The 12703-nt window shown below is 45.8% G+C and overlaps 1 protein-coding gene across 1 annotated transcript in view; it reads left to right on the top strand.

Moving 5' to 3' along the window:
• LOC100346950 (calpain-13) overlaps window positions 1-12703 on the top strand; it is a 137717-nt gene that overhangs the window by 41979 nt on the left and 83035 nt on the right. The window contains exon 2 of the mRNA XM_089326590.1: window positions 9786-9879. Within this exon, the coding sequence (XP_089182716.1) occupies window positions 9845-9879 (35 nt within the window). The 5' untranslated portion in view covers window positions 9786-9844. The remainder of the gene's footprint in view (window positions 1-9785; window positions 9880-12703) is intronic.

The following is a 12703-nucleotide window of genomic DNA, read 5'->3' on the forward strand; positions in this document are numbered from 1 at the left end:
GAAATTATCTTGATAGCTAATGTGGCGGTGCGCAGTCAGCAGTCCCAGCAAGAGACCCAGGTGTATCTCTGCTGGTTCTGGCCTCAGGGCGCCCATCATTTTCATTCTCCAAGCTCCCTAGCCTGCTGTCTCCTTTTCTTCTGGGATTTGCTTATCTACCCTGTTGGAGTTCCTTCAGGGCGGGCTAGAGATGGAGACAGGTCTCCTCAGGACACCCCTTTCTTGCTACTCTACCAGTGACCACACACTTCCTTTGTTGTTGGTTTCCTTGCCTATCACCTTGGGGAGCAGAGAGGAGACATTCCGGGAATGCACAGGAAGAAGCTGCACCTACCTAACCTGGCTCTCCAGAGAGCCTCACAAATGAAACTGTCCCACCATAGCCCCCGGTGGATTTGGGGAGACACTGCCACAAGTGCCTGCTAGGACCTGCTTACCAACCCTTTGTCCTAAGCATCCCACCTCTTCTTACCCAAAGTTCATTCACCTCTGGTGTTGGGCATTTGGACATTTCTGGGCCAGGAGAACAATAACAACAAGATCATTTCCCCATCTGCCCCATGTCCTTTCTTTGTCTTGAAGCTATTCTACACCAACTCAACACTTTCGACCTGCACCTGTCCTCACCCTATCCCATTCTGTACTTTTCAGGAAGAGGGAAGGATGTATTTCTTAAGATATTGTATTTATTTGAAAGTCAGAGTGGAAGGGAGATGGAAAGGGTTAGAGGGAGGGATAGGGAGAGGAAGTTGGGGGAGGGAGGAGAGATCTTTTCTCTCCTTGTTCACTCCCCAAATGGCCAAAATGGCCATGGCTGAGCCAGACTGAAATCAGGAGTCAGGAACCCCATATGGGTCTCCCTTGTGGGTGGCAGGCACCCACATACTTGAGCCAACTTCCACCACTTTCCTAGGCACATTGGAATGGAGCTTGGTTAGAAGGAGAGCAGCCAGGACTTGATCCAGCACTCTGTTATGGAAATGCCAGTGTCTCGAGTGTGGCTTAGCCCGCTGTGCCAGAACTCCAGGCCTAATGAGAGATAATCACAAGGTTCTCTGAGTTACCTAGATCATGGTCACCAGGAGCACAGCTCACTCTAAGTCCCTTTGAAGAACCTTAAAAATCAAACCAAGATGGAGTGACTTAAGCTAACACTATTAAAAACAAGAAGTCACCTTTGCCCCCAATAAAATTAAAGTTTAAAAATTATAGCCCTAAACTTTCCCCCCCAGAGCTAAAATTAGGTGCAGCTATAAAAATAAGGGACCCTATGCTTAGCTAGCTCTGACACTTGCGCCTGGCTGTGCTAAGACCTAACCCAGTTTGTATACCTCCTAATACTCAGATAACGGTATGGGAAGTGGGACGCTGCTCTCCCTCCAGGGGAACGAAGGGAGCGAGACGTTGTCCCTCTCATGGTGAACAAGAGGACACTGACAGGGAAAGGAACTGCTGAAGAAGTAAACAACAAAATGGTGACGAGGTGCATGCCTCCCATGTGATCCCGTAGCTGACTGGGTAGAGGACGCATGCCTTTCACATGATCAGCTCACGGATTGGACTGCTGTGTGCATGGACACTAAAGTGCATTTGATTGGTTGCTGTGGGTATATAAACCGTGTGGCTCTGCTGGGGGTGCTCTCTGGACTCCCGATTTCAGGAGGCCCGTCTGCACAGACGCCGAATAAATCCTCTTGCTTTTGCATCAGCTGGTCTGGACTCTGAGTCTTTGGGGTGTGCCTCTCGACGTGTTAGCATCCTCACTCAGAGGGTCTAACACCTTTCACCCCATCAACATGCATTGGTCTATCTAAAACTTCTTGCCTCAGATTCCCGAGAACTTAGGTGCTAGAGAATGCAATCTAAGGAGGAGCCAGCCCCAAATATCCCACCCTGTGCTGCTGCTGCTGCTGCTTGAACGCATCTCCTGGTTTTCTTAAATGTCTACCCATCAGATACTGGTCTAATTTTCCTGAATAACAGGCATGGTCTACTGAGCACTCCCTGCGTCCCTAACTCAGGAGGAAACAATGTGCCTGTCCTTGCTTTTTTCCATTCTTCAGACAGCTGATGGGCCAGAGGCTGTTGTTATTTCCATTTTGGTACAGAAGAAATAGGCTTAGAGTTAGGCGGCTTGTCCAAATGTCTCCCATAACGAGGTGGTGGGGCCAGGACAGCTTGACTGGCAAATACAAGTGCTTGTATAGCCTCTCTTGAAGATTACATTCAATCTGTCACCCATTGTGCTGAATCTAAGGGCATGAAAGGACTTGTGCCACGAGTGTCCACAGGTGCATCTGCTGGAGGTCAGGTGCCTTGTCCTTCCTGCTTCCTGCAGTGCCTTCTCGGGCCTTCCAATTTTGTTCCAGAGTCTCCCCTGAGGTCTCCCTCTAACTTGCAGGTTATTTCCCTTGGTAAAGTAATTGTTCCAGCTCAAGAGAAATCGGTGATCTTTCTCTCCAGGACTCAAGTAATCTGCTTGATTTTGCAGCGTCACTAGAGCCCATGCAGAGTTATTCAGCACAGCTATGGGCCAGGGATCTGCTAGGAGCTCAGCCTATGAGCACTTATGGTTTATGGCCTGGAAGTGGCTCATGAACCAGTTGGAAAAGGATCAAGTATATGCTAGCCTCAGTGGGAGATTGCATAGTTCAAAGCTCCAGAGAGGATAAGAACCCAGGCTTTGAAGTCAGATTGGACTGGGTTCAGATCTTGGTTGGCCAGTTACCGGTTGTGTGATAATGAGCAAGTTACCTAACCTCTCAAAGCCACAATCACTTGTGGGTAATAGAGGGGAACATGACAGCTCTTTTGTAGGGTTATGAGGAGGAAGCTAAATGATGTGTGTCATATGAAATGCTGACCCATGGCCTAGACATAATACTTCATTAAGAAGTAATAATAGTAGTGGCAATTGCTAAGATTTACAGAACATTTGCTTCTGGTAAGCAATAAGAGTAGCAGAGATTTTGAACAGGACCCTGAAAGGGGTTAGGGTTCCCTTGGGCAGAGCAGGGCAGTGAAAAAGTCTAGTTGAAGGAGTAGCATAACTGAAGTCCTAGAAGCACTGACGTATGTAACGCATCTGTGGATGGTTGAGTTCTTCCATGGTGAGGGCTTGAGCACGCTGTATGGGGGAGATGAGGTCTGAAGGAGAGGTGCTGGCTGGATGGCTTCAGTAAGCACTCGGAGTTCACGTCTCTCCTTCCCAGGGTCCCACCCACTGGGTCCCACCCACCCATGGTTTGCACATGCTTGTACCCCAGAGGTTCTTGTGCTGGAAGCTCAGTCCCCAGCTTGCCAGTGCCAAAAGGTAGTGGATGCTGTAAGAGGTGGGGCTTCATGGACAGGAAGTAGATCACTGGAGGACCCACCCTCATAGGGGATTCATGTCTACCTTGTGGCAATGGATTAGGTATCACAGGACCGGACTGGTAACCCTGAGAGTGGGTTGTTAAAAGGGGAGTTTGGTGTTCTTGGCTCACTCTTTGGCTGCTTTTCTTTTTGAAAATGTGCTCCTTCAGCTCACACCTGCTTATGGCTCCACTGTTATGCAGCTGAGGGGTCCTCGCCAGATGCTGCTGCTCTTGGTACTTTGTAGCCACCAGAACTATGAGCCACACAGACTTCTTTGTAAAGTTCTCAGCCTCGAGCATTTTGCTATAACCACACACAATGGATGAAACCAAGAGGTAACACTGTGTTTTATATATACTATAAAGTATACTAGTATTTTTATACTATAAAAATACTCTGAAAAGGAGAGAAAAGATTTCATATACTGTGGGACTATAAGCTGGGGTAGTCTTTTGGGAGACTATTTTAGCAGTAGGAAACAAAATCCCTTACAACATACATAACCCTTGACCCAGGGATTTCATCTTAAGGAATTTGTCACAGGACATTCATTGGAACCATTTGGAAAGATTCAGGTATAAGAATTTGTGGTGGACACATGCAACCTACCTAAATTGAACCAGAAGACATAGAAAACCTAAACAGACCCATAACTGAGACAGAAATCGAAACAGTGATAAAGGCCCTCCCAACAAAGAAAAACCCAGGACCAGATGGATTCACTGCTGAGTTCTACCAGACATTTAAAGAAGAACTAACTCCAATTCTTCTCAAACTATTCAGAACAATCGAAAAAGAAGGAATCCTCCCAAATTCTTTTTATGAAGCCAGCATCACCTTAATACCTAAGCTGGAAAAAGATGCAGCATTGAAAGAGAATTACAGACCAATATCCCTGATGAACATACATGCAAAAATCCTCAATAAAATTCTGGCCAATAGAATGCAACAACACATCAGAAAGATCATCCACCCAGAGCAAGTGGGATTTATTCCTGGTATGCAGGGATGGTTCAATGTTCACAAAACAATCAAGGTGATACACCACATTAACAGACTGCAGAAGAAAAACCATATGATTATCTCAATAGACGCAGAGAAAGCATTTGATAAAATACAACACCCTTTCATGATGAAAACTCTAAGCAAACTGGGTATGGAAGGACCATTCCTCAATACAATCAAAGCAATTTATGAAAACCCCACGGCCAACATCCTATTGAATGGGGAAAAGCTGGAAGCATTTCCACTGAGATCTGGTACCAGACAGGGATGCCCACTCTCACCACTGCTATTCAATATAGTTCTGGAAGTTTTAGCCAGAGCTATTAGGCAAGAAAAAGAAATGAAAGGGATACAAATTGGGAAGGAAGAACTCAAACTGTCCCTCTTTGCAGATGATATGATTCTTTACTTAGGGGATCCAAAGAACTCTACTAAGAGACTATTGGAACTCATAGAAGAGTTTGGAAAAGTAGCAGGATGTAAAATCAATGCACAAAAATCAATAGCCTTTGTATACACAGGCAATGCCACGGCTGAGGAAGAACTTCTAAGATCAATCCCATTCACAATAGCTACAAAAACAATCAAATACCTTGGAATAAACTTAACCAAGGACGTTAAAGATCTCTACGATGAAAACCTCAAAGAAAGAAATAGAAGAGGATACCAAAAAATGGAAAAATCTTCCATGCTCATAGATTGGAAGAATCAATACCATTGAAATGTCCATTCTCCCAAAAGCAATTTACAGATTCAATGCAATATCAATCAAAATACCGAAGACCTTCTTCTCAGATCTGGAAAAAATGATGCTGAAATTCATATGGAGACACAGGAGACCTCGAATAGCTAAAGCAATCTTGTACAACAAACACAAAGCCGGAGGCATCACAATACCAGATTTCAGGACATACCACAGGGCAGTTGTTATCAAAACAGCATGGTGCTGGTACAGAAACAGATGGATAGGCCAATGGGACAGAATAGAACCACCAGAAATCAGTCCAATCATCTACAGCCAACTTATATTTAATCAAGGATCTAAAACCAATCCCTGGAGCAAGGAAAGTCTATTCAATAAATGGTGCTGGGAAAACTGGATTTCCACATGCAGAATCATGAAGCAAGACCCCTACCTTTCACCTTACACAAAAATTCACTCAACATGGATTAAAAACTTAAATCTATGACCTGACACCATCAAATTATTAGAGAGCATTGGAGAAACTCTGCAAGATATAGGTAACGGCAAAGATGTCCTAGAAAAGACCCTGGAGGCACAGGCAGTCAAAGCCAAAATTAACTATTGGGATTGCATCAAATTGAGAAGCTTCTGTACTGCAAAGGAAACAGTCAGGAAAGTGAAGAGGCACCCGACAGAATGGGAAAAAATATTTGCAAACTATGCAACATATAAAGGGTTAATAACCAGAATCTACAAAGAAATCAAGAAACTCCACAACAACAAAACAAACAACCCACTTAAGAGATGGGCCAAGGACCTCAATAGACATTTTTCAAAAGAGGAAATCCAAATGGCCAACAGACACATGAAAAAATGTTCAAGATCACTAGCAATCAGGGAAATGCAAATCAAAACCACTATGAGGTTTCACTTCACCCCAGTTAGAATGGCTCACATTCAGAAATCTACCAACAATAGATGCTGGCGAGGATATGGGGAACAAGGGACACTAACCTATTGTTGGTGGGAATGCAAACTGGTTAAGCCACTATGGAAGTCAGTTTGGAGATTCCTCAGAAACCTGAATATAACCCTACCATACAACCCAGCCATCCCACTCCTTGGAATTTACCCAAAGGAAATTAAATTGGCAAACAAAAAAGCTGTCTGCACATTAATGCTTATTGCAGCTCAATTCACAATAGCTAAGACCTGGAACCAACCTAAATTCCCATCAACAGTAGACTAGATAAAGAAATTATGGGACATGTACTGTATGGAATACTATACAGCAGTCAAAAACAATGAAACCCGGTCATTTGCAACAAGATGGAGGAATCTGGGAAACATCATGCTGAGTGAATTAAGCCAGTCCCAAAGGGACAAATATCATATGTTCTCCCTGATTGGCGAGAACTAACTGAGCACCAAAAGGGAAACCTGTTGAAGTGAAATGAACACTATGAGAAACAGTGACTTGGTAAGCTCTTGTCCTGACTGTTGATGTACAATGTAATACTTTATCCATTATAGTATTTTTTTTGTTTTATTCTAGTACTATTGGTTGAACTCTGTAATTAATACACAATTATTCTTAGGTGTTTAAATTTTAACTGAAAAGTGATACCTGTTAAATATAAGAGTGGGAATAAGAGAGGGAAGAGATGTACAATTTGGAACATGCTCAGTTGGACTTGCCCCAAATGGTGGAGTTAGAAATGTGCCAGGGGATTCCAATAGAATCCCATCAAGGTGGCCTGTACCAATGCCATCTCACTAGTCCAAGTGATCAATTTCTGTTCACAATTGATCACACTGATAGGTCTAAGAGTCAAAGGGATCACACAAACAAGAATAGTGTCTGCTGGCCGGCGCCACAGCTCACTAGACTAATCCTTTGCCTTACGGCGCCGGCACACTGGGTTCTAGTCCTGGTCAGGGCGCCGGATTCTGTCCCAGTTGCCCCTCTTCCAGGCCAGCTCTCTGCTGTGGCCAGGGAGTGCAGTGGAGGATGGCCCAAGTGCTTGGGCCCTGCACCCCATGGGAGACCAGGATAAGTACCTGGCTCCTGCCATTGGATCAGCGTGGTGCGCCAGCCGCAGCGTGCCAGCCACAGCGGCCATTGGAGGGTGAACCAATGGCAAAGGAAGACCTTTCTCTCTGTCTCTCTCACTCACTGTCCACTCTGCCTGAAAAAAATAAAAACAAAAGTAATAAAAACTAGTGTCTGCTAATATTAACTTATAGAAAAAAAATAAGGGAGAGAACGATTCAACATGGGAAGCGGGATACACAGCAGACTCATAGAATGGCAGATGTCCTAAATAGCACTCTGGCCTCAGAATCAGCCCTTAAGGCATTCGGATCTGGCTGAAGAGCCCATGAGAGTATTTTAGGCATGGAAAGCCAAGACACTCTGGAAAAAAAAAATACCTAAATGAAAGATCTCTGCGATTGAGATCCCAGTGGAAAGAACAGGGCCATCAAGGAAGGAGGTACCTTTCTCTGAAGGGAGGAGCGAACTTCCATTTTGACTATGACCCTGTCGAAATAAGATTGAAGTCAGCGAACCCAAAAGGCTTCCATAGCCTTGGCAACTCCTGACTAGAGCCTAGGGAGATTACTGATGCCATAAACAAGAGTGTCAAATTGTTACGTCAACAACAGGAGTCACTGTGTACTTACTTCTCATGTGGGATCTGTCCTTAATGTGTTGTCCAATGTGAAGTAATGCTATAACTAGTACTGAAACAGTATTTTACACTTTGTGTTTCTGTGTGGGTGCAAACTGATGAAATCTTTACTTAATATATATGAAACCGATCTTCTCTATATAAAGATAATTGAAAATGAATCTCGATGTGAATGGAATGGGAGAGGGAGCAGGAGATAGGAGGGGTGCGAGTGGGAGGGAAATAATGGGGGGGCATTGTAATCCATAAACTGTACTTTGGAAATTTATATTTACTAAATAAAAAAAAAGAATTTGTGGTGGCCAAAAGTTAGAAATAATCTGAATGTCAAAAAATGCTGGATTGGTTAAACAACATTATACACAAGCACATTAAGAATCATAGTGTTGGGGCCGGCGCCGTGGCTCAATAGGCTAATCCTCCACCTTGCGGCGCCGGCACACCGGGTTCTAGTCCCGGTCGGGGCGCCGGATTCTGTCCCGGTTGCCCCTCTTCCAGGCCAGCTCTCTGCTATGGCCAGGGAGTGCAGTGGAGGATGGCCCAGGTGCTTGGGCCCTGCACCCCATGGGAGACCAGGAAAAGCACCTGGCTCCTGGCTCCTGCCATCGGATCAGCGCGGTGCGCCGGCTGCAGCGGCGGCCATTGGAGGGTGAACCAACGGCAAAGGAAGACCTTTCTCTCTCTGTCTCTCTCTCTCACTGTCCACTCTGCCTGTCAAAAAAAAAAAAAAAAAAGAATCATAGTGTTGAAGGCTACAATGATGTGGAAAAATGTTTATGATGTCCTCGTAAGTGAAAAAGGTAGGGTACAAAACAATATCTAGTATAAATCTCCATTTTATTCAAGTAAGGAAGGTAGTGGTGTTCATGTGTATGAAAGAGGGAGATAGAGACAGAGATGGAGAGAGAAATAGGGTGACTCTACCAAAACAGTGAGTTGTTCAGAGATTTGAGGCGCCTACCCTCCCACCCCTGCCTTCAGAGGTGTGTGAGCAATTCACCTGGGAAGAGGGCCCAAGATGCAGTTTTGAAGTGGAAAAACTAGAGCTGGAGATAATAGAGATGGGACAGCCCAGAGACCAGCACCTTGGGCAAGACAGAGCCTTCTTGGAGAAGGTAAAGGCTACTCTAACAGTGATGTCCAGAGCGACACAGAAGATGCCCTGTGCCTTACCCAGAAGGTGCCCTAGGGCTTCCCAGAAATCCTGGGGAGACTGTAGAGAAAAGTTCCAAGAGAGATAGGAATGGAAGTCCTCAGTTGACTTCTCACAGCTGGAATATTGGAGTTACATGTGGATATTTCTGAGAAGAAATAACAAATGAAAACAGCAGTTGTCATCTCTGGGTATAAAATTATAGTTGTTGCTTTCAAAGGAGTTTTAAAATATTCAATGTTTCTGTTTTAAGTGTTTTATAATCAGGAACATCAGTCATTTTAAACCTGGCACTGTGGTGTAACGGGTAATGCTGCTGCCAGCAACACCAGCATCCCGTGTGGGTGCTGGTTCCTGTCCCAGATGCTCCACTTCTGATCCAGCTTGGGCTCCTGCAACCCATATGAGAGACTCAGATGAGGCTCCTGGCTCATGGCTCTGGCCTGGCCCAGCCCTGCAATTGCAGCCATTTGAAGAGGGAACCAGCAGATGGAAGATCTCTCTCTCTCTCTTTCCTCACCCCCTTTGTAACTCCCATTTTCAAAGAATCAAGTAAATAAATCTTTTTTTGTTGGTGTCCTGCAGGCCAGAAGAAGAAATTGGAGAGCAGATGAACCTGAGCCTGACTTGGAAGGCTTATCCCGTCCATATTGCGCTCCGTCACACGAGCTCAAGTTACGGGAGCCTCCAATGCACTCAGACTTTTTTGGCAACCACAAACATCACCTCACTTTGTGGACTTTGCTGTTCCCACCCACAGGGGAATGCAACAGTACATAAACTCTGTGAGATGATTTGTTTAACTATGTAGCCAGCACCTTGTTTGCCTGTTTACCCTGCTGCCACCATGCCAGTTCACATTTTACATGGATGTTTGGTTTCATCCCCTAAGGCTTATGAAGATTAGCCACTTTGAGGACTGTTGACCTTGGGAGGACCACGGAGGACAGGATGCAAAGGGCTGTCCAAGGACCCCCTGGACACAGGTTATATTCTGTTTCTTAACCTGGGTGCCAGTAATTAGAGCTTCACACTGGGAATGCTCAACCAGGCTCTCCATGGGTTTTGTACTTTCTCACCATCCTACCGTGCCAGTACTGCCTCTGCAGCCTCCAGCCTGGCTCCCAGCACCCTCCACTTCTCAGGACTCCTTATTAAAGGTATTGTGTCCCCAGTTTAGGGCCTCAAAGAGCCTTCCATTCCCTTCACAAGAGGAGTTTCCTTGATATTTGGGCTTATTTTTCATGTGTGTCTTCATAGAGCCTGCACCACTGGCTGGCTGTGTCCCCTTGGTTCCTGCCCTACATTCTTTGCCTGGCATGGGTAGTGGCCCAGGAATGGTTAGTAAGGGAATGCTGGGGAGGAGATAGGGCTGGGAGAGGAAGATGAGGAGGCGAGGAAGGGAAGAGAGGGAGGAGGAGGAGTCCGGTCTCAGATCTGCGTGTTTTTGAGGAATGGCTAGAGGCTGGCAAGGCAGGCACTCAGGAGGCATTTACATGAATGAGTGAAGGGGCTCCCAAGGAAGTTGGCCTTCTGAAAATGGCAGACTCACACGGCCAGTAAGAAGGCTTCAAGAACTGCAGCCCTCGTTCATAAGGGGCGGCTGGGGACCTGGATTCTAATATGTGTGCGGTTTTCTTGTGACACATCAGAGCAACGTCACCGTCCTTCCTGTAGGACCCTGAGCAGCAGGGATGGCCTGGGCACCGGCTGAGGGAGGGTGGGGGACAGCCACAGCCCAGTGCTGATGACAATGGTACCTACAACCAGTCAGTGCCCAAGGAGCAACCGCAGCAGCGAAAGCTCAAGTGGCCGTGTAGACACAGGTAGTAGGTGTGGAGGCTTCAGCAGGCCTCAGCCACACAGCTGCCAGTGGATCAATGAAAGAGACAGAGCCTCAGTGGCAAGGAAAGCCACGTGCTGCATCTTGGAGTGGTGGGATGTGAGGGGCTTGGCACGCTCCTGTGACTGCCATGAGATTAACATGAGGTGTGTCCTGGGCTGGAATTCTCTGAAAAACGCAAATCACAGAGAATTGGCTCCTAAAGAGCACACAGGAGGGAGAGCATGAAAGGGCCAAGGTTTCCTCAAAGTAAACGGCCCCCCTGGAGCTGCACAGAGCCCTCTCTACAGACCCCCATTGCTTTTTTGAAAAAGTTTGAGATTTAATGCTATAACTAGTACTCAAACAGTATTTTTCACTTTATGTTTCTGTGTGGGAGCAAACTGTTGAAATCTTTACTTAATGTATGCTAAACTGATCTTCTGTATATAAAGAGAAATGAAAATGAATCTTGATGTGAATGGAAGGGGAGAGGGAGTGGGAAAGGGGAGGGTTGCGGGTGGGAGGGACGTTATGGGCGGAAGCCATTGTAATCCATAAGCTGTACTTTGGAAATTTATATTCATTAAATAAAAGTTAAAAAAAATGAAAAAAAAGTTTTTTTTTTTTATTTACTTGAAGGGCAGAGTTACAGAGAAAGAGAGAAACACAGAAAGTGAGAAATCTTCTATTTGCTGGTTCACCCTCCAAATGAGCTCAATGGCCTGGCTGGACCAGGCTGAAGCCAGGAGCCTGGAACACCATCCAGATCTCCCATGCAGGTGACATGGGCTCAAGTACTTGGCTGGGCCATCTTCCGCTGCTTACTCAGGTGCACTAACAGAGAGTTGGATTGGAAGTGGAGCAAGCGGGATTGGAACCAGCACACTTATTGGATGCCAGTGTTGAAGGTGGCAACTTAACTCACTACAATACCAGCCCCAGTACCAGCCCCGTAAGCCATTATTCTGCACAGTTGTCACCGAAGTGACTCATTTGGGTACCAAACATTCCAATGGGAGATGGTTTCCTTTGAACCTAGTGCTCCCAACGGCTGCTCTAAACAGATAACTTGTCTGCTCTTAGGGGGAAAAAAATCTGCATTAGGAAATGGAAATCCTCCAGATGGTTTTCCTCAAGGCTCCATGTCTAGGTAGGCTCATGGGGGAATGACATTCTACAGAACTCCCCAACCATGTTTTTTGTTCCAAAACTGACTTTCAAAGGCACTATTAGTAAAATAGTTTTGTGCATGTTGTGCAAGTATTTGCTTATTTATTCACTAGCTATATTTATATAATGGTGTCTATGTATTGTTTCCGGTATTTATAGTTGAAAGTTCTAATAGGGTATTCCCAGGGGTCCTCCTTAATAAATATGAGGGAGGGGCCAGTACTGTGGCATAGTGGGCTAAGCCTCTGCCTGCGGTGCCAGCATCCCATATGGCCGCTTGTTTATGTCCCACCTGCTCCACTTCCAATCCATCTCTTTGCTAATGGCCTGAGAAAGCAGTGAAAGATGGCCCAAATGCTTGGGCCCCCATACCCACTTGGGAGACCAATAGCAATCTCCTGGCTCCTGGCTTTAGTCTCGGTCATTGTAGCCATTTAGGGAGTGAACCAGCAGATGGAAGACCTTTGTCTCTCCCTTTGTGTGTAGCTCTGCCTCTCAAATAAATAAATAAAATATTTTCAAAAATATGTGAGAGAGATGGGCAAGCAATGTGATCCTCACTTCACAGAAAAGGAAACCAGGACTCAGAGGGAAGGGAGTCATCCAGGTCATAGAATCAAAACTCACAGAACCGGGGTGAAAACGCACTTCTAGTCAGGCAGGCGGCTCCCTCCTCGTCCACTGTGCAGTCTCCCAGGCTGGTCTCAGCCACACTGTGCAGGGGCACGTGTTCTTCTGTCCCTGCTACTATTCATCTCTTCTACCCAGCACAGTTGGGGATGGATGAGCCCTAAGTGCTTCTACCAGTTCCACAT

The sequence above is a fragment of the Oryctolagus cuniculus genome, chromosome 2 (assembly GCF_051225735.1).
Source record: "Oryctolagus cuniculus isolate XC-2025 breed Fujian yellow rabbit chromosome 2, ASM5122573v1, whole genome shotgun sequence".
NCBI classification, from domain to species: Eukaryota; Metazoa; Chordata; class Mammalia; order Lagomorpha; family Leporidae; genus Oryctolagus; species Oryctolagus cuniculus.